This window comes from Tasmannia lanceolata, unplaced genomic scaffold, assembly GCF_043159265.1.
Source record: "Tasmannia lanceolata isolate RefF3 unplaced genomic scaffold, GAP_Taslan_0.1 ptg000003l, whole genome shotgun sequence".
NCBI lineage: Eukaryota > Viridiplantae > Streptophyta > Magnoliopsida > Canellales > Winteraceae > Tasmannia > Tasmannia lanceolata.
Genome location: NW_027518680.1, coordinates 10040314 through 10062014, shown reverse-complemented (window position 1 = coordinate 10062014; position 21701 = coordinate 10040314). Strand labels below are relative to the sequence as shown.

Genomic DNA, 21701 nt, shown 5'->3' with positions numbered 1-21701 from the left:
TGGCCAGAGCCTCAATGGGGTCAGTTTTCAGTATGTCCAAGTTCCGTAGAGATTTGTAGTCCCTCAGAATGAAACTCCCTTAGGAGGTGGAAGACAAGACAGACAAATTCGCATAAGGAAAATAGATAAATAAAGATAAATGGTTTGAAAAAAGAAAAAAAAGAAAGGAAAAAGGAATACTTTTAAATATGACCTGATCCTACCTATATGTCTAATGGAATCAATTTGATTCCTACTTGATGCATTTTAGACTCTCAAATTAAAATCAAGCTACAAAAGAGTAGCTCCATCCATCACTTATATTCAATTTAAAATTTAAAAACAGCATGATGAAGGGTAATGTTTGTCAAATACGAGTATCAAGTTCAGCAGGAAACAGATACTAGCTACTCTTCCTACCAAAGAGACGAAGAGCTGTTACCCAGAGTGCAAGTCACAGAATAGGCATTTGTTGAAGTGAGGACCAGAACTGGAGAAAGGAATATAAAGACAGACGAAATATGAGGATGTTATAAGCCAGCATCATGAATTAATGTCATTACATAATTATCTGATAGAAGTAATGCAATCATTCTTTTCAAGCTTACATAATAGCTTTAATATGGTTCAGATTTCAGAAATTCTCAAATATTTAATGGCTAATGAAAGAAAAAGAGGATCACCTTCATCTAAATTTTCAGTAAACCAGGATAGTCCCTTACGAACTGTCGTGGAACGAGATGTAGCTGAGCTCATTTTGGAAGATGAAGAAAACCCCCTGAGAAATTTAGCAGAAGTATGAATAGCTCCATTCCCCCCTACTTGCGAGACATTTGAATTGGCATTTGCTGTTGCTTCTCCAGCAAGCCTTGTACTTCTTCGAGGTCCTGAATCTGAAAATAACTTCCCAGAGACCTGTAATAGAGGATTCTGGTGAAAACATTTCATGAAAACAGGAAGACCAATGGATTAAAGATGAACAATATTGTCTGGATATACTGATATACATAGCATAAGCACCATATTTACGACACAATTATCAAAAATATGTTCACAAACAATGTTACTTTTTCAAGCTAGGGATGATGATGCAGATAATGAAAAGGTGTCACAAGGAATACTACAGTGGGCCCACATGACTGGAGAAGCTAAAAGTGATCAAATAGATGAGACTATCCACAAAGCGCAAAAGAGACATGAGCATGCACCTGAGAGTGAGCAGCACGGGCAGAAGATGAACGAAGGCTCTGCACTCAAGTCAAACCAACAGATAATAAGATGGGGACGTAGCCAAACTACTTAATTGAAGACTCATTGAAAGTAAAGGCAAACAGATTAAGGGTGTTTGACAATTGTGTCTAGAAAACAAGGAGAATATAGAAAATGCAGGAAGCAGAATGCCAGAAAAGAAGGCCATTCAGTTGGAAACGGAAGGCAAATGAAAAGTTCAAACAAATTGGAAGGATCTTATAAGAATGAAGAGATGAAAGCATCAATTGTAAAGATCAGAAAGTAATGCATGTACTCAGAAAGCTTCAAGACCATAACTGAATTTGCATAGGTCTGAAAGAATTACAGAAAAATATGCATGCCAAATTTTCTAATTACAGATAAAAGGAAAACATTAAAAGGAAATAAAGGTGTTGGAAATGGTAAAAGCATGTAAAACCTAGCAACCATGCTCTCAAGGATAAATTCTAAGACATCCAAGCTACAGCATGCAAAAACACGACCAGCCACCACCTGGAAAAAAAACACCTGGCTTCCAAAGACCAGTGTTGGCTTCTTAATGCTTTAAAGAGGCAAGCACCAGAGGAGATTTCATTACTGAGTTCATGGTATGCAAAGATGCATGAGGTTCTTCCTTGCCAATGAAATGTACTTACCATGCACACAAACTCCCCTATGTTGTATTGTTCTAATTGATGTGACAGAAACATACATGCCATAATTTCAAGCTTAAAGAAATGAAATATAATGATTATTTGTTTTTGTTTAAATCTTTTAAATGTTCTTGAAAAGTCACATTAATAAAAAATAAGAAACTGTGAGAAGATACCAATAGACAACCTTTCGTAGCTTCCCATCATCCATGAACTTTCTCCTAGGGGCTTGAATAGCAGCATTGATGGTTGACCTGGGAGAACCCTCACCACCTAGAGCCCTCGGGTTAGGCTGCTGATTTCTACATAGAGGTGGTGGAGCAGCACCTGATAACTGCAAAGGTAATGAAATCAGGGATCTAAACACCATGAGGAGATATTTTCAATTACTGCATCATTACACTGAGAAAATGGCATTTAAAACACAAGTGAACGCCTAAGAAGCATAATATCTTCTCATTGATGATATCAGAATCTTCATGAAAATTTTCTAAAGGATTCATTAGCCGACCCCAACTAGTTTGGGACAAAGGCTCAGTTGAGTTGAGTTGTTGAGTTGACGATAATCAGAATGTTGTTAGAACTTAGAAGGCATCCAAATAATAATTTCCAAGGAGGGAATATATACAAGTAAGGTCATACAATAGACACCAGAATGAAGCTATCTTGGCAGGGCAAATAAAAAAAATGCTTTGGCCAATTTATGCTCAGGGGAAAGCTTGACCCAATTCCTTGTGCGTGGCATCAACACTCCATTTGGATATCTTCTCAATTGGAACATCTCCTATATAGAGAATATACATTCCAGTTGACCGAACCTAATACAAAAGTGAAACAATTTTGAGTTGAGCTGGAAACCCAGAAGGTCACTTCCTATGCACAAGTTTTACAACTAGGAATTGATGATGGTGAAGTACCAAATTTATATTTCAGTACAGCAAAAGATGGTCAGGAAAACAGTAAGTCAAGTCAGAGTAAACAATGCTAATATTTCAAGAAACAATAGAGAAGTGGTTGTAGGAGAGCCCTAAATGAATCTACCTGTATTAACACTGGTGATGGAGTGTTATATAGAGACACATTGGAAGGACCACAATTTACTTGCTGAGAAGCATTCCTTGCAACTGCTCCAAGCGGATGACCATGGATTTCTTTAAGGTTGTTCCCATGCGAGTGTTTCGATTGCCTTGGACTCGAATCATCTGAGGCAAGGGTCCTATTAGATTGTACCATACAATCCTCACTGCCAGTCTGAAAGCTTTGGGAAGTAGCTTCAGAATACAAATGTTGTTGGATGCGAATAGCTGCTGCTTCACCAAAGGTTCCATTTGCTTCTTCTGCGGCACCTGAAATATAAAGAGGTATGCCATAAAATAAATAGGTAAATTTGATAATGCCATTTAGTGCTCCCTTCAAATAAAGAGAGCACTAAATGGCATTATCAAACAAAAAGTGGATCCTCCCAGTTGAAATGTAGGACAAAATCTAATTAGTTAACAGTTAGGATGACTCATTGACAGTATCACTGTCACAGATAATGCATTCCATGCTAATAGTTGCATTTCAAAGCCTAGAAGACAAATGTATGCATTTTCAGGGAAATAAAAAAGAATCTATGTTTTTTACATTAACAATTACTGCTGCATTTAGAAATTCTAGTAGTTAGTTGATGCTTAATAACATATATGCTTTAGTAATTATCAAAGAATGGTTAATACAGCATCATATGAGGCGAAAATCCATGAGAATTCGTTCCTAAAGACTATGGAGGGTAGACAATACTCATAACAGCGCATATAAAACCGTATTTTGTTAGAAAATCCATAAAATCGCCTTGGAAAGCCTGACTCGTTATCTAGAATGTCATACTCCTCAGGGACGGGGAACAAACTTTATCTTTTCCACTTTTCAGTTTCGATGGGAAAGATGGTCCTAGTGGCATGAATCGGGAACCTGGAATTAATAATACACGGGCCGAACCCCCCTATCCATTCAAGTCCGAATGAATCAAATCTATCCTACAATACAATCCCCCTCCCATTGCCTGTCCCACTAAAATAAAGGAATCCCCTCTGAAAATGGCTACGAAGAACAAGTTAAGCAGATGACCCCATATGTGCACAGCGTTAGCCTGAGTAGCATTAACAGAGTCAATAAAGAGATAATAAAATCTGACTGGTTCCATCATGAAAAATCCTTCCAACCATAATTGAACTTAGATACCATTGTATTACAACCAATGTGTAGTTGGAGGCCATTGGGAGAAAATGGGCACACAAGGAGAAAGACGGAGAACATCCTAGTGGTCCCAATCCGTGAAGGATAATGCAAGGCACATTTGCTGCTTCACAATATTACTCAAGATAGTCACCTTTCTGCGAAATTGGGATCCTTATATGATGGATATGCATATTTCAGAGGAAAAATATCAGCTGGCAAAAGAACAAGTGGGGACCACTTGCTCAATGATCCAAACCGTTTATCTTTCTAGGCCTTGCTCAATGATCCAAACCGTTTATTATCCTACCATCCAATTTATGGCCACTAAATGGACTCCATCTATAGCAAGGCCTAGAAAATAAACGGTTTGGATCAATGAGCAAGTGGCCCCCACTTGTACCTTTGCCCGGTTGCATTCATCATATATGAACCTCAAAATTGATGTGGGAAACACTATTAATGAAATGATAGTGTGGTGACTGGTGAGTATGAAACAGCTCCAGAATTGGTGGTAACCCAAAGGAAGGTGGTGGCAAAACAAACAGCTCATTTTAAAGGCTTAACTGTGAGAATATGCCGATGATCACCTACGGACATACATAAAAGAATGGAAACTTTCTCATCGAAACTCCATCTGACTTCAATGGGAAAAATGATATTACAACAAAGAAAATTGCCAATATTTAGACACTCAAACTCAATTAAAGAATCACCATAATTCAAGCTGAGTCGCTTCAGTAGAGTTGGTGAGTCAACTTCACAGTCACCTATGGAATAAGTTGGCCAAGAGTGAATTGGTTCTTAGTCCTTACACAAGACATGTTCAACAGATAGGCCACACCCAATCCACTCTCGAGAGTCCAGAACAGGTGAAGCAGTTTTAAACTATGGCACAACAGCTATGAGAATTTTCATCAGTAAACAAGTTCTAATCCTCTTAAAATTTCACGACATGGTAGTAGAAAATGCAGTCATCTACATGGGCATCAGTCTCGGGGCTCTCGGCAGATAAAGAAATTGAACATAAGACACATTTTGTACTGACCTAGAATACACAGCTCCTCATACGCAGCCCATAGAAAGGGATCTATTGACAAAGCCTGCATAAAGTGATCAACCGCACTTTTCCTTCTATCAGTGTACCTAAGATGGCCAAAATAATACCAATAGATGATGTGCTGAAAATTTTAAAATGTAGCTGAAACACATACAACTGCACATAAAGATATATATAAATGCATTGAATAGTTCAAGCATTTCACATTCATTTGTGACAATGCAATCAACTTACGAAGGGAGTTAATAAGAGCAAAGACCACCAACATAATATTAACTTATTTAATTCATAAAATATATGCAACTCTTTAATCAAATAAAATCAGCTCAGAACTTAGTACAATACAAATACTGAGATTAAACAAAATATTTAACCATAAACGATGCCTCTGAAGCAAAGAAGAATTGAGGAAGACAATAGTGGATCTTGAATAGGAGGAAATTCTTATCAATATGCTGCAACCAGGCACTCTACTGGTTCTGGATCAGATTTAAAATAATATGCTGGTTCTTGGAAGCATCAAAAACCTTTTTTTTATGAGATGGTTTAGCAGACTAGAGGGAGATTGTTTGACATTGTTCATAAAACAACCAAGCAAACTAGCATATATCATACAGGTGTGGGTACAAGTCTCAAAGACCCAGACAGGCATATGGTGAGTCACACTTTTATTGTTTTTTATTAGTATTATTTTATTTTATTTTGAATGGTAGTTCGTCACACTTTTATTAACTTCTGAAAAACAGATTTTGGGTCTAATGATATAGTTAAAACTATTTTTAGAAGTTAATGTTTTTACGTAATAGGAGTGTAGGTGTATACAGATGTAAACCTACACTTATCATATAAGAGATTTCCGTTAAAAGTAACAGAACTAAAACTATGTGGTCTAGTGCACGAGGCTCTCCCGCGATTGCGGGGTCTGGGGAGGGCTAGATGTACGCAGCCTTACCCATGCTTTGCAGAGAGGCTGTTTCCGTGACTCAAACCCGTGACCAGAACTAAAACCCTGTGGTAAATGTAAATTTATATTATACATAATTACGGGAAAATAAACTGAGAAAAGAAATCCAGAAGTGTCACGTTCAAATTCATGGAGTGATGGAAACCAACAAGTGTCAACAATCAACATGGTATTCGACCTGTTTGGAAGAATAGGAGCATCATATAAGCCAGCTAACAAATGGTCATAACTCTGCAATAAGAAATTTGTCAGGTGATGCTCCATAATGATTTGAAGTGGATCTATGGGATCACTGTCAAGTTCCTTGGGATCCATCTATTTATTTATTCTTCGATCAACAATCAAAAAAGGTCTGTGGGGTTAGTGTTAGGTTCCTTGGTATCTATCTTTTTATTTATTCTTTAATCATCAATCAAAAAATAACACTGAAGCTTAAGTTAACCCCGTGCTGTTGAGGAAGGACCTACAACAAAGTTTAAGTTCACCTCGTGCTATTGAGGAAGGCCCTGCAACAAATGATACCTGACCAGTGGATAGGTTGTACTAATCCCACACGGTAGGTTTGGAACTTTTGGCATCAAATTAACTATATCTTTAGTTGTCCTCATGCCTTGAAAAAGCTAATGATATTTGGTAAATATTTCAAAAATGATGGCTATGACTATGGATTTAAGTTTTGGCTGACACGTGTCGGATTCGGCCAACATGTGTCGTTTCGGCGAGGACAGAAGCAAAACTGGACTGTAGTAGAGATGTAACAAGATGTTGGCCGACTCCGGTCAACTCGACCTAGAACATCTCTTTCCCCTTTTTTTGCCCCAATACCATTTTCACTCAAAAACTTGCAAAAAGCGAGGGGTTTGTCCTTGATCTACACAAATCCAACTTCTATTAGTCTCGCATCAAATGCGGCACTTCACTTGGATTGATAATTTTTGGAGTAGAGGGATTGATAATTTTTGGAGTAGAGGGCCATTTTTTGAAGAAAAGGTAAATCTGAATTGTTCTTTAATAATTGTTTTTTTATTTGTCAAATGCATGCATCATGCATCAACAAAAACAATGCATTTGCACATAGATATGTTGGCAGATTTGAATGATTCAGCTACTTTAATGTTTAGGAGTCTGAAAATTGGGAAAACCCCCACTTTTTGAAAAAAATAAAATGATTCATGCACCATTCAAAATCTTTTGTATGTAGAATGCTTATGCCCGATCTATAGCTTGACAGAGTCAGATAGTTTTATTAATGTAAAGGAAAAAGAAAAATTACAAATTAATATCAGCGGGCAACAACTGCCCGTAATACAAGGATTTTCTCCTTACACCTGATTTTGTTAACTTATCGGCAGTCTCATTTGCACTTCCAGGTACAAGACAAGACCCACATCCACCTTCACTGATTGAACAATCTCACTAATATAGTGATCAAGTATCCGTGGCCCGATTTCAGTACCACTCACCCACGAGACTACATTGGATGAATCCACTTCGATTTGTAGCTTTTCCACTTAAAACTATCTTGAAAAGTCTAATACATGTTCGAAGCGCTCTTACCTCCACCACTATCGAGTCTGTTTGACCAATAGGACCTGAGTATAATATTATAATCCTGCCATTGGAGTCTCTAAAGACCAAAGCCTGTTGATTAATCTAACTAAAAGAAAGTATCTTCTTCTTGAGTCCTCTTCCGTATATTATCCCCTTGCAGTTTCTAAACAACACCTCATGCCATGAGAATAACCACCAAATTCTTTTCTACAAAGTGTCCAACTGATACCCGATAATTTAATCTTGAAGAGCACTGATTTTAATGAACTTTGCTTTTTTGAAAGGAGTATTCATATCTTTCTTTCTAGTCTTCTAGATTCCTTGCCCTACAGCTGAGTGGGTCATTTTCCAAATGATTTCTCCAAACTACCCAAATGTTTGCAGTGCCAATTTTCCAATGCCATCCTCTCTGATCTTGGTTGCATCCATGACAGGTCAAACCAGTCTATAAATAATCTAGTTCCAAATTTCTACTGTGCTTTTGCAATGCAATAGCAGATGATTGCCCGATTCTTCCTCTTCTTTATATATGATGCACCTATTCGCTAAGTAAAACTTTCTCCTCTTAATGATGTCCAAAGTATTGATTCTATTCTTCATGGCAGTCCATGTAAATGCTTGGACCATGATCAGAACTGGGGCATACCAAGCTTTCCTCATGGAAAAGATTCTTCATCATGCGGTACGCATTTATATCATTGTACTATTTCACTACCTTGAGTTGTATTGAGTGAATAAGCAAGAAACCTTGACTTTATAGAATTAAAGAATAGAGTGGCTTTTTTCATACATTTGTGTTTATTTGAAACTAATATTTATGTGGTTGCACAAAAATTTGAGTTAAGAATAAATCTGACTGTTCCAAACATACGCAACACACGCCACCATGTGTTTGACCTTCTTAAACCATTATGGGTAGTTGTCTTGCTTCTGTGATGGTTTTTAAGTTTGTATTTGTGCTAATTATAGCATCTGCTAAGGTGGTGTTCGGTAACCATTATCGTGCTCATTCACGAAAATGGGATAATGAGAATCTTTTAATCTTCTAAACCGGATCAGTGTCGCTATGGAAAATATCATTATTCCGCATCTTTTACGCACAAAAAATCAGAAAGACGAGAAACAGTCTGTTAAAGTATAAAAGATAAATAACGCCTTTCCCCAACAGCTTTAGGTTTTGGAGAAGTTGGTAAGTTAACATGGTATCAAAGCCAAAGGTCTCAAGTTCAAAAACCTCCCGGATAGCAAAAATCCACATGCGATGGTCAGCCCAAAGTGGGACCACATGTGCCACGTGTTTGCCAAGTGGGCCACACGTGCAGGGGAGTGTTAAAGTATAAAAGATAAATAACGCCTTTCTCCAACAGCTTAAGTTTCTGGAGAAGTTGGTAAGTTAACACGGTTGAAATGGACCCTATTGTTGAACATCTATTTTAGATATTTATGGGATTTCTCATCAACCGCAAGGAAGAATTCGGGCAGAGAATGGTTGCTGAACACGACCTAAAGTTTCATCCTAAATCTTTATCCTTTGCATGAACATCCATAATTTTTACTAGATTTCCATACGATTCCATAAACTTCCATGAAGTATTTTTACTTCTACGGAGACCAAATTTGGAATCGAAACCGAGGTTTGATTCCATGGCTAGGAGGCGCTGACTACTAGCCAATCTTCAGCCAAGACACTTTTTAAAATTTTAGAAGCAGAGGCAGATAAAGTGTTGATGGTGCCCAAATGACAAAGAGGTACCACATATTCTAAACTCGCTGCATATCAATCTTTCAAGTAAAATATGCAATATGTATTGAGTCTCCACAAGTTAAAATTAGGATATAAGAACCTATAAATAAGCCCAAGAAGGTAATGGCCAGCTGCACCATTTGGAACCTGCACACAAACAAATAAATAAACATAAGAAGCATGCTATCATAGAATCAAAAATCAAAGAAAAAAAAATTAAACTTTAAGTCGGCAATGAATCAAATCTCATGGCATGCCCCACTCCTAGAAAAACAAAGCATGCACTCCTAAGGAATGGGTCTGAGTGTGTGTGTGTGTGTGTGTGTGTGTGTGTGTGTGTGTGTGTGTAGAGAGAGAGAGGGGGGGGAGATGGGGGTACCTCTACATTAGGCTCATTGACAGGGCATAATGCTGCTTCAGCTTCACGAAGAAGATCCATCTGAAAGCATGATATTGCAAACAAGTAGCGGGATTGAGCCATTTGTGTTCCTTCATATTTTAACACCAAATGAGAATGAGATGTTATATGAGCATCACTTTGGAAAAAACAAATGGTATTGGAAATGAGGTAATTGAAAAACTATGATAAAAATCATCCAATGAAGTCTATCAAAATATGGGGAAAACTGTGAAATGGATACCTTTCAAAATATGGTATGCACAGTAAGCTTGATTATTGTGCAAGTAACAGCTAGCCAATAGTTGCAAATTCAACTGCATTTGGGAGAAATTATTAGATGAGTTAAGAAACACTATAAGAGGAAAGAAATGCAGCCTACAGATATTGAGGCAAAGGAAATAGAGACTTGGAATGTCAATAATTATAGAGAACAGAAACGGGGACATATTCTACACTGGAGATGGAAATATCAGGGCAATAGAGATTAACAATAAAAGTATAGTTTATGTTTCTTATCATTGACGAGCATCTTCTTGTGGGTCTGAGAATTTTCTGTTTTATTCTAATGAAGCAGAAGCAAAGGCGCTTCGGATAGGTCCAAGAATATTTTTTTCCCTAAGTTTGACAGGCATCTCATTGTGGGTGGAGATTCTCTGAACGGCATTTGGTTGGGGGATGGAAACAGCAGGAGACCTTGGCAACTGGGCTTAATTATTGACGAGATTGTCAATCTCTCTCGAGATACGAGATATACATTCCAGCATGTCTTTAGGAAGGCTTTAATCCACAAGACTTAACGATTTAATCAACAAGAATACCTTGAAATTGTTTGAATAGCTTGAAGTATCATATCACCAGATCCATGACACAAACTCAAGGGCAAATGTCTGAGTCAAGGAAAGGATGTCAAGCTCATCCGTACTTTTCATATTTCACCTTCTTAGTCCTTAATGTGAATGCATAATACTATATATATAGTACGATATGGTAGATTCACGGAAAGCCATTTCGCGGCTAGCTTTTGCAGGAGAGAACAGCCACATCATGTGAATTGAATGAATAAGACAAAATATACTAAAATGTAAGCCTGCCCGGCTGTTCTCTCGTGCAAAAAAAGCTCAATAAAGATTTCTAAGTGTCCATAAATTTTCACTGCAAGCAAATAAGCAAGGTCAATTGGGTACTTAAGGTGCTCCACATTTTGTACATTGTTCTATACGAAACTTTTTTGCATTCTACCAGACATAGGACCATATACCAGTGTTTAAAAACGCGGTTTCGACGCGGAATGCGGCCGAAGAAAATCCTTGTCGACTCGACGCGGACGCGGTTAAGAACGCGGTTGACGCGGCCAAGCCAGATGAGTAGTATTTTTTTATAAAAATAAATGAAAAAATTCGAAAAAACTTAAAAGCTATGATTTTATCTAGGGGGATTCCCATAGATATGATTTTATCTAGGGGTTTCTAGTAGTTATCCCTTAAATTAATCCCACAAAACATTTCAGTTGCCGCCTATGCATACCGCCCAAATTTTTTTGACTTTTGAACATCAAAATCCATCACCATTTATAATTTAGGTGGCTGGCAGCTGGCAGTGTGATATAAATGGCATTTACAATTTCAAAGCAATTTGGAAAAGAGACTTTCTTTTTCTTAACAATAGAAGTGTTGTATTATATGCGCCCAGTTTTTTTACTTGGGACAGCCACCTTGTTGCATTTCTTTTACTTAAAGTGGGCTGTCCCAAGTAAGAAGAAGGACCGAAAGTGTCATTTAATATGCTACACCCAGTTTTGTTTCTTGAGACAGCCACCTTCGATTATTTATATCAGTTCTTTTACATAGATGGGATTGTCCCAAGTAAGAAAAGAGCCGGATGTATCATATCCCAATTTATATTTAATAAATATCATAAAAGCTTTATGCCTAGGGCTTCGTTTGACTTACCTTAGCAGATAAGGAAACTAGGGGGAAAAAACCTTTCTTCTTCCTCTTGGCAAAGAAACCTACTAACCAGAAGAAATTTGTTTTCTTCCGCTGAAATGGTTTTGGAACTAGGGAAAAGGGTTTTGCAAAGAAACTAAGGGCGATTGGGAGTGGATGAAAATGGAGGCATTGAACATCGATTTATAGGTAAAAATGGGATATTTTTTGTTGAATAAATCAAGCACAGATCTTTTTTTTTTTTGTCTTCTTTTTCATGTTTTAGATTCGAAAATATGTTTTGGCCTTTTGGGAAGATGAATCGGTCGGAGTCACGGATTGCGAAGATTCGCATGCTAGTCCATCCCATCCGAGAGAAAAGTGATATTCATGTTTGACTCGGCCCGGACTCGCCGAATCTGCGACTCCAAAATGCGGTCTTCACGAAACCGAGTCGACTCGGCCGAGTTCCGTGCCGAGTCAACGAGTTTTTAAACACTGCCATATACATTCACAAGTATAACATTGAAGCAGTACTTGATAAGTTCTCTCTCACTTTTGGATGATCCACGATAAGTTCTCTCTCACTCTTGGATGATCCTGGAGATTTCAATACTTGAAGAAAATTCCTTGCAGCCACTAAAAGTTATCAATACCGGCATTTCAGGCCGACAATACTTCTTCAAGACCTAAGTCCCAAGCAGCTCTCGTAAGTATTTTAAACAGTCATAGAAACCCCCCCAATTTCTATATTTTTGGAACGTTTGGCTACCAAGAATTTTTTTTTCATGATAAACTAGTGTCTCCAGGTGATGAGAGAGGGGTGGGGCTGGTGAGGGGGCAAAAAATCAGGAAACTAGTGTCTTTAAGTGTTGAGAAGTGGCTTAAAATCAGGAAACGAAAAACTCAAGTAAAAATAGGATCGACTATTTCCTGATTTTTAGCCACTTCTCACCCTCATCTCAATTGAACCCACTCGAATCTCTCTCCCTATCCCCCCCGCCCCACCCCTCGCTCACCACTTGGAGACACTAATTTATCATGAAAAAAAAAAAATCCTGGCTGCCAGACATGGCCTAAAAGTGGGGCTGGTCCAGGGAGTCGGCAACGATTTACATTTTGGTGCTGGTGTACTACAGCAGTTCTATCATTAATTCAATTGTGATCACGTAGTGTCTATTAGAATAACCTTCCTTTGCAACCTAGGGCATAATTCTTGCAGGGGAGTACCAATGTATACCCTACATGCATATAGATGAATACACCTTATTTTGAAGTGGTAATGAACTCCACCGAGCACGTTTCATCCGTTTCTTCAAATTATTGGGGTTGGCATCCTATCTAGCCCATTTGTAGTACTTATCAGATTTCTCTAGAGAAGGGGAAAAAAAAGAATATAAGATAAAACTCGAAACAGCTCGAAGTTCAAAGACGTAATCAAGTCCAGCAAATCTGATAGCAGTGGTTACACTTACCATCCCAAATCCAATCCTAGTGATACCATTTGTGTTAATTTCGCATTAAAAATGCGCTAGTTATTAGCTAAGTGAGTGAATCGTGCAATTTCTCTCAATCAAGCTCAAAAGAAAACTGGAGACGAGATTCTAATGGCGTCAATCAAATCATCAGCACTGTGCATACGTTAAAGCCCTAATATCATTCCACGAATAAAAAGCAAAAAAAGGAAATTCAGGCAGATCATTCATTCAAGAACTCATCATATCACCAAAACCTAATTATTTCAAACAGTGATTACAAATTCAAAATTTATAAGACGATTGTTCGGGATAGAGAACGTAAAAGGGAAAAAAAAAATAAGATACCTCTGAGGGGAACTCTGCGCAGAGGCGTTCGCAGAGAAAAATGGCGTTTCGGTGCATGAAGAGACGGAGGCTGCTCTGAACGCATCCGATCAGTAGCGTTTCCATGGCGATCTTTTCCCTCTCCACTGAAAAAATGAGATAAAAATGGAGGAGGAGGAGGCGAGAGAGAAGAACTTCGAACCAGTTAGATGGTTGTTTTTGAGGGAATAAGGGTTTTAAGTTCGAAAACAGAGCGCAAGTGGGACTCGGCGGGCCCACTGCCTCATAGTGGCCCCACATTTGATTGATCTGAACCGTCCACTTGAGGTGTGTTTTATGGCCCCAAAAAAATACACCCTAATCATCTGATCCTAACACATAATCGGACTTTCAGACGTGGTTCATAAGTACTAGTGGGGCCTACCACATGGAGTTATTGTTCCCGTGTCATCAAAGGATAGTGAAAACTAGTACTTTGGTTTTTGAATTTTAAATCACTTATAATGGTAGGTACAAATGTATGATGGGCGGCCATGAAAACACGTGAAGTCTAAAAAAGTAGGTACGGGCCACTTTTTTTTATGATCCAAACCGTTCATCTGTTTGTGCACAGCGTAAATAGGTTGTGCCCAAAAATCATTTCCATAGGATGATCCTAACCCTCCGAGCTGTAGAAATTTTCAAAAATGATTTTTAGAAATCTCCATATTCAGATCAGTTCAGATCGGAGGGTTAGGATCATCTTATCGAAATGATTTTTGGGACACACCATATTTACGTTATGCCCAAACAGATGAACGGTTTGGATCATCAAAAAAAGTGGGCCGTACCTACTTTTTTTTAGAGTTCAAGTGTTTTCACTGCCACCCATCATATAATTTCTCCAAATGTACAATGCACATGGTAGGGGAGAGTGAGAGAAATGAATTCCGAGTGGAATTATGTTATGTAATGTTTGATGAGGAATGCTAGAGTGAAGGGCAACATTGTAAAAATCTGCTATGAGGGTGATTCATTTGAATGATTTTTTATTTTTATTTTTTATTTTGTTATTTTGTTATTTTAGATGTTATGTCCTCATAAAAACCCTCATGTTTAACTTCTAAGTAAGAAAATGAAGAAGTTATTTTTGTACTATAGAAAAAAGAGGATTTGCTAGGGACCATCGCAGAAAGCATTTCGGAGATGGGTCTGTTGCATGTGGGAGCAGCCACACAAGCTCACTTTTCAGCAAATTTTGTCTTATTCAGTTAATTCATCTGTCGTGCTGCTCTCACATGCAACAGCCCAGCTGAAAAATGACTTCTAGGATGGTCCCTGGCAAATCCCTAGAAAAAGATATTCAAATTTAAGATAGACCGATGGACTCTTTGTGTAGTGCCGGGGTCCCATCTGATTAAATAAATTTTGACTGTGTCCCTCATGAGACACTCGAGTGGACCCACAACATCTATCTCTATCCCACTCATTTAATGTCTTATTTACAAATAAGATTAAATTAAGAGAAAATGACCAAAAAAAAGGTCTTTATTATGATAATGACGTGTCCAGAGGGGAGATTTGAAAATGACTAATATAGAGTGATAGTGACTTGTTTGGGTGTTTTAAGACCAAAGTACCCCTCAGTTGAATTTATTTTTTTACTTTGGTAATGAGTAAAAAGATATTTTCACAAAGATATTTTCACCTCTCTCTCTCTCTCTCTCTCTCTCTCTCTCTCTCTCTCTCTCGCAATCACCGGCCTCTCTCTCCGGCCTTTCTCTCTCTCTCCGGCACTCTCCGTCGACGGCACGGCACCCTCTCTCTCGACCTCTCGACGGCCCTCTCTCTCGACCTCTTGACGGCCCTCTCTCTCGACGGTACCCTCTCTCTCTCCGGCCCTCTTCGTCGACGGCACGGCACCTTCTCTCTCGACCTCTCGACGGCCCTCTCTCTCGACGGTACCCTCTCTCTCTCCGGCCCTCTTCGTCGACGGCACGGCACCCTCTCTCTCGACCTCTCGACGGCCCTCTCTCTCGACCTCTCGACGGCCCTCTCTCTCGACGGCCCTCTTCGTCGACGGCACGGCACCCTCTCTCTCGACCTCTCGACGGCCCTCTCTCTCAACGGCACCCTGTCGCTCTCCCTCTCTCATAGGTTGGTACTCTCTCCCTCTCAGTTGTTTTTTCGGATTTTAGGGTTTTGAAAAATTAGGGAAACCAAAAATTAGGATTTTAGGGAAACCAAATTTTTAGGATTTTAGGGAAACCAAAAATTAGGGGTTTTGAAAACAAAAATCAGTTTGAAAATCAGTTTTCTCAAAACTCCAAATTTTTAACCCCTAATTTTTTAGTAAATCTATGGTTTAAAGTCCTAAAGGTTGGTTTAAACCCCTAAGTTTTTACTAAATGTATGGTTTAAAGCCCTAAAGGTTGGTTTAAACCCCTAATGTGTTACTAAATCTATAGTTTAAAGCCCTAAAGGTTGGTTTAAACCCCTAATGTTTTAATAAATCTATGGTTGAAAGCCCTAAAGGTTGGTTTAAACCCATAATGTTTTACTAAATCTATGGTTTAAAGCCCTAAAGGTTGGTTTAAACCCCTAATTTTGTACTAAATCTTTGGTTTAAACCCCTAAATGTTCGTTTAAACACCTAATGTTTTACTAAATTTATGGTTTAAAGCCTTAAAGGTTGGTTTAAATCCCTAATTTTTTACTAAATCTATGGTTTAAAGCCCTAAAGGTTGGTTTAAACCCCTAATTTTGTACTAAATCTATGGTTTAAAGCCCTAAAGGTTGGTTTAAACCCCTAATGTGTTACTAAATCTATGGTTTAAAGCCCTAAATGTTGGTTTAAACCCCTAATGTGTTACTAAATCTATGGTTTAAAGTCCTAAAGGTTGGTTTAAACCCCTAAGTTTTTACTAAATGTATGGTTTAAAGCCCTAAAGGTTGGTTTAAACCCCTAATTATTTACTAAATCTTTGGTTTAAAGGCCTAAAGGTTGGTTTAAACCCCTAAGTTTTTACTAAATGTATGGTTTAAAGCCCTAAAGGTTGATTTAAACCCCTAATGTGTTACTAAATCTATGGTTTAAAGCCCTAAAGGTTGGTTTAAACCCCTAATATTTTACTAAATCTATGGTTTAAAGCCCTAAAGGTTGGTTTAAACCCATAATATTTTACTAAATCTATGGTTTAAAGCCCTAAAGGTTGGTTTAAACCCATAATGTTTTACTAAATGTATGGTTTCAAGCCCTAAAGGTTGGTTTAAACCCCTAATTTTGTACTAAATCTTTGGTTTAAACCCCTAAATGTTCGTTTAAACCCCTAATGTTTTACTAAATTTATGGTTTAAAGCCTTAAAGGTTGGTTTAAATCCCTAATTTTTTACTAAATCTATGGTTTAAAGCCCTAAAGGTTGGTTTAAACCCCTAATTTTGTACTAAATGTATGGTTTAAAGCCCTAAAGGTTGGTTTAAACCCCTAATGTGTTACTAAATCTATGGTTTAAAGCCCTAAATGTTGGTTTAAACCCCTAATGTGTTACTAAATCTATGGTTTAAAGTCCTAAAGGTTGGTTTAAACTCCTAAGTTTTTACTAAATGTATGGTTTAAAGCCCTAAAGGTTGGTTTAAATCCCCTAATTATTTACTAAATCTTTGGTTTAAAGGCCTAAAGGTTGGTTTAAACCCCTAAGTTTTTACTAAATGTATGATTTAAAGCCCTAAAGGTTGGTTTAAACCCCTAATGTGTTACTAAATCTATGGTTTAAAGCCCTAAAAGTTGGTTTAAACCCCTAATGTGTTACTAAATCTATGGTTTAAAGCCCTAAAGGTTGGTTTAAACCCCTAATGTTTTACTAAATCTATGGTTTAAAGCCCTAAAGGTTGGTTTAAACCCGTAATGTTTTACTAAATCTATGGTTTAAAGCCCTAAAGGTTGGTTTAAACCCATAATGTTTTACTAAATCTATGGTTTAAAGCCCTAAAGGTTGGTTTAAACCCCTAATTTTGTACTAAATCTTTGGTTTAAACCCCTAAATGTTCGTTTAAACCCCTAATGTTTTACTAAATTTATGGTTTAAAGCCTTAAAGGTTGGTTTAAACCCCTAATTTTTTACTAAATCTATGGTTTAAAGCCCTAAAGGTTGGTTTAAACCCCTAATTTTGTACTAAATGTATGGTTTAAAGCCCTAAACGTTGGTTTAAACCCCTAATGTGTTACTAAATCTATGGTTTAAAGCCTTAAATGTTGGTTTAAACCCCTAATGTGTTACTAAATCTATGGTTTAAAGTCCTAAAGGTTGGTTTAAACCCCTAAGTTTTTACTAAATGTATGGTTTAAAGCCCTAAAGGTTGGTTTAAACCCCTAATTATTTACTAAATCTTTGGTTTAAAGGCCTAAAGGTTGGTTTAAACCCCTAAGTTTTTACTAAATGTATGGTTTAAAGCCCTAAAGGTTGGTTTAAACCCCTAATGTGTTACTAAATCTATGGTTTAAAGCCCTAAAGGTTGGTTTAAACCCCTAATGTTTTACTAAATCTATGGTTTAAAGCCCTAAAGGTTGGTTTAAACCCCTAATGTTTTACTAAATCTATGGTTTAAAGCCCTAAAGGTTGGTTTAAACCCATAATGTTTTACTAAATCTATGGTTTAAAGCCCTAAAGGTTGGTTTAAACCCCTAATTTTGTACTAAATCTTTGATTTAAACCCCTAAATGTTCGTTTAAACCCCTAATGCTTTACTAAATTTATGGTTTAAAGCCTTAAAGGTTGGTTTAAACCCCTAATTTTTTACTAAATCTATGGTTTAAAGCCCTAAAGGTTGGTTTAAACCCATAATGTTTTACTAAATCTATGGTTTAAAGCCCTAAAGATTGGTTTAAACCCCTTAATATTTAAGAAATCAGTTGGTTTAAAGCAGTTGTTAACTTTTTTTTCACCACATTCTGTTTCAACATGTCGAAATCTGATTTAGTGGATTTGATTCCATCTTTTCCCCCTAGTGATCATCTCATCAAACCATGGTAATGCCTCCGTTATTCTTTTAAGCCTTGTATTTTTAAAAATGTTGTATATATCTAATAATGGTTTGTTTTGCAGGCGTCTTATGCTACGTCGAGATGCTGCCCCTCTAAGTTTGACGAATTCTTCAGGTCCCTTGACTTGAGGAAAGCACATACCGATATGCTAGAGCGCGGCCCATTTGGGGCCTTGCTTAATTTGGAAGGTCTGAAATTGCACAAGGCAATTTTGACCGTCCTCGTGCGATGTTGGATACCCAAGTCAAGGGCATTTCAAATAGGTGGCATATTACTCCCCTTTGAGGTAAGGGATTTAGCATTGGCATTGGGCCTAAGCTTGGTAGGAGATAGAATACGAATAGACTGGGATTCGACAGAGGAGGTCGAAGGTTGGAGGTTTTCCGGTGCTTGGGCGAGATTTAGTGAGATTGCAGATGTTATAAGGGCGGAGTCGAGATCGGATGAGATTGCATCCGTCCACGCAACAGTGAGACATTTGTTGCTACTTCTGTGCTGCTATGTGCTTTTTGCCCGAGCTGACCCTGTGGATCACATGACAAAATCATGCCTCTTCCCTTACTTAGGAGCAGAGACCGTGGGAAGAATTGCTTGGGCATACCCTGTGTACGACTTCCTGGTAGACTCATTGGATTCATATTCGAAAAACGGGAAGACAGGATATATCACCGGATGCGCTATTGTGCTACAGGTGAAGAGTACATATATTATATACATGATTACTCTTTTGTAAGTTTGGTTTTTTCTTCTCTAAAGGCTGACTGTCTGTCTTCATTCCAGGTGTGGCTCTTTGAGCATACTACCTTGTGGGCACCTTCAGCACCAGATGCACATCCACGCCTATTAAAGTGGATCACAGGGATCGATACACGGCGGACTGACCATGCAGCCTTTATCAGACAGATCCGTGATGGGAGGCTAAAGAAGACCCAGGTAAGACCTAGAGCGTCTGTACTCCCCTAGTACTCACTTCTTGTAACCGAGATTAACTATTTGATTTCAGGTTGTGAGGTGCCTACTACCTCTTCCTCGAGAAGAGGGCCTGCTATCTTTCACGGCAGATGAGGCTGATATTGTGATGGGAGAGGTAACGAAAATGACTCTCTTTCTTGCATAGGGTCGTTATATTCAAGTTATCTAAATTTTCTGTATTGTTGATACATTTTCTCTATTGTTGATACATTTATAAGAAAGAAGCTTCTACGACCGCCCCAACAGTTGAGGAATGCCTCCAAGACATTCGGATTTTAGAGAAAGAAACGATAGCGTCTCTGAGTGATATGTTACGTAAGGTACTGAATTTTAAGTCTATATTCAATTACTATATAGTACATTCTCTGAGTGATATGTTAATAATTTTTCATTTCCACTTTTCAGAGGAGCATACATTTTAAGGGGAGGACAGGGAGAAAAAGAGATGTTGATAGGGAAGTGAAGGAAGACCATGTGTCTATAAGCAAGGCTGATTTTGATTTGTTAGTGGAGAGGGTTAGAGACCTTGAAAGGAGGTCAGTACGACATGAAAATGAAATAGCCGAGCTTAAGAGGATCATTGCCTCGGGTGGAATGGAGGCCGAATCACAGGATGAAGGAAAGGGGGAGATGATGGAAGGGGATGACGGAGGGGTGGCCGAATCGCAGGATGAAGGAAAGGGGGAGATGATGGGACGGGATGACGGAGGGGTGGTAGTCATCCCCAGCCACGATTCGTTGGAGGAGGAAATAAAACGGAATGTCATTTCCATCCCTGACAGTCCACTGAAACCTGTGGCAAAAGTGATTTGGAGTATTGAGAGAGGAGTGAGGCTGCGTTTGAGGAAACGTAAACCCTCTAAACATACTACTTCGCCGTATACGGCTTTCGGGACTAAGAAGGTCAATGATAAAGCATTGCTGGTGGCAGACCCGCAATGCCATCGGTTGCTCCCAAAGCTTCTTGCGCTTCCCCCAAGGTAAATTGGATTGAAGCCCTTTTCCAAAACTATCCTTTGTAAATCCTAAACTATCTAGCCTTTGTAAATCCTAAACTATCAGGTGTTTTGCAGCGAACGAGTTATACAGGTCAACGACGACTTCCTGTGTGCCGAGGACTTGGTTATCCTTAACAACCCCAATGAGTGGTTAAGTTCTCCGGTAAATAATTTGGTTATTTATGCTAAAGCTGAATTCTTTCACCATCGATATTTGTCTCAAATCTCTATATGTTATTTTACGTAGATTATGAATGTATACGCCGAATATCTAAACGTTCGGGACGAAAATAAAAGAAAGCCTGGAGAAAGAGCCTGTGTGGCCATTACTACCTTCCTCTATGTAGGAATAGATAGTTTTTCATTCCCAATCACAAGTTCTTTTTTAGAGGTCGTTGTTCACAAGGTTTGAATTTGTTTTCGTCACTCCATTAACTTCTCTTGTATTATGTTTTTAGGATTGTCTAACTCGCAAAGACTACACTGGCGGAGATAGTCTTATGAAGTATGTGAAACGATTAAACGACTACCCGCCGGATACCCTAAAAAGAGTCTTATTCCCGCTGTATGTCCCTAACCATTGGATTCTCCTGGTCCTCGATATGGTGGATGAGAAGTTCTACATCTTCAACTCCTTGCGAGAGCAGATCTACTATAGAGATGTTCTACCATTGGTGAGTTCGGGTCCCACTTTCCTTGGTTATATTTCAATGTATATAAAATCCTTAGCTTGTATGGATTGTTTTATAGATACGATACCTTGAACGGCTATACATAAGTATGTGGGACTTCGATGTAAGCAAGTTTAGAGTGGTGGAAGTCGAGAAGAGGCCCTTACAACTCAACAGGTAATAAAGTTCACTTAAAATCAGTTTGGAAGTTTAAATTTATTGTGGAAGAGCGTGGTCGATGATGTGTTGTTGTTTTGCAGCAATGATTGCCGGCTGTTTGTGCTTAAGGAGATGGACTGCCTCGCACGTGACGTTCCGCCTGAGTTCAGTCAGGCAGATATAGCGCTGATGAGACGACAATTGTTTGAGGATTTCTTAGAAGGCCGGTGTGGCACGGTTCTGAACTTGTAGGAGTTCATGAACAGGCAGGCTTGGCGAGGTTGAATTCCATTTGAAATATAGGCTTGTAAGAAAAAATATCCTTGTAATGTTTATGTGGGTAAAGGCTCGGAAG

At 38.4% G+C, this 21701-nt stretch overlaps 1 protein-coding gene across 6 annotated transcripts in view; it reads right to left on the bottom strand.

The window, feature by feature from the left end:
* Positions 1–13817, bottom strand: part of LOC143850573 (cell division cycle protein 27 homolog B-like) — a 31345-nt gene extending 17528 nt beyond the window's left edge. For 2 of the 6 annotated variants that reach the window (XR_013236009.1, XM_077359806.1), the window contains exons 1-9: positions 13547–13814; positions 10040–10112; positions 9778–9887; positions 9499–9545; positions 5128–5225; positions 2904–3208; positions 2050–2196; positions 1188–1226; positions 663–894 (exon numbers count right to left, since the gene is read on the bottom strand). Coding sequence is in view for 5 of the 6 variants with exons in the window: in XM_077359806.1 (XP_077215921.1) it covers positions 663–894; positions 1188–1226; positions 2050–2196; positions 2904–3208; positions 5128–5225; positions 9499–9545; positions 9778–9887; positions 10040–10112; positions 13547–13651 (1156 nt within the window). In the remaining variant the exon portion in view is untranslated. Of the gene's footprint in view, positions 1–662; positions 895–1187; positions 1227–2049; positions 2197–2903; positions 3209–5127; positions 5226–9498; positions 9546–9777; positions 9888–10039; positions 10113–13546 lie in introns of all 6 variants that reach the window. The other 4 variants (XM_077359810.1, XM_077359816.1, XM_077359819.1 and 1 more) reach the window with 4 other exon arrangements.
* Positions 13818–21701: the final 7884 nt, after the last annotated feature.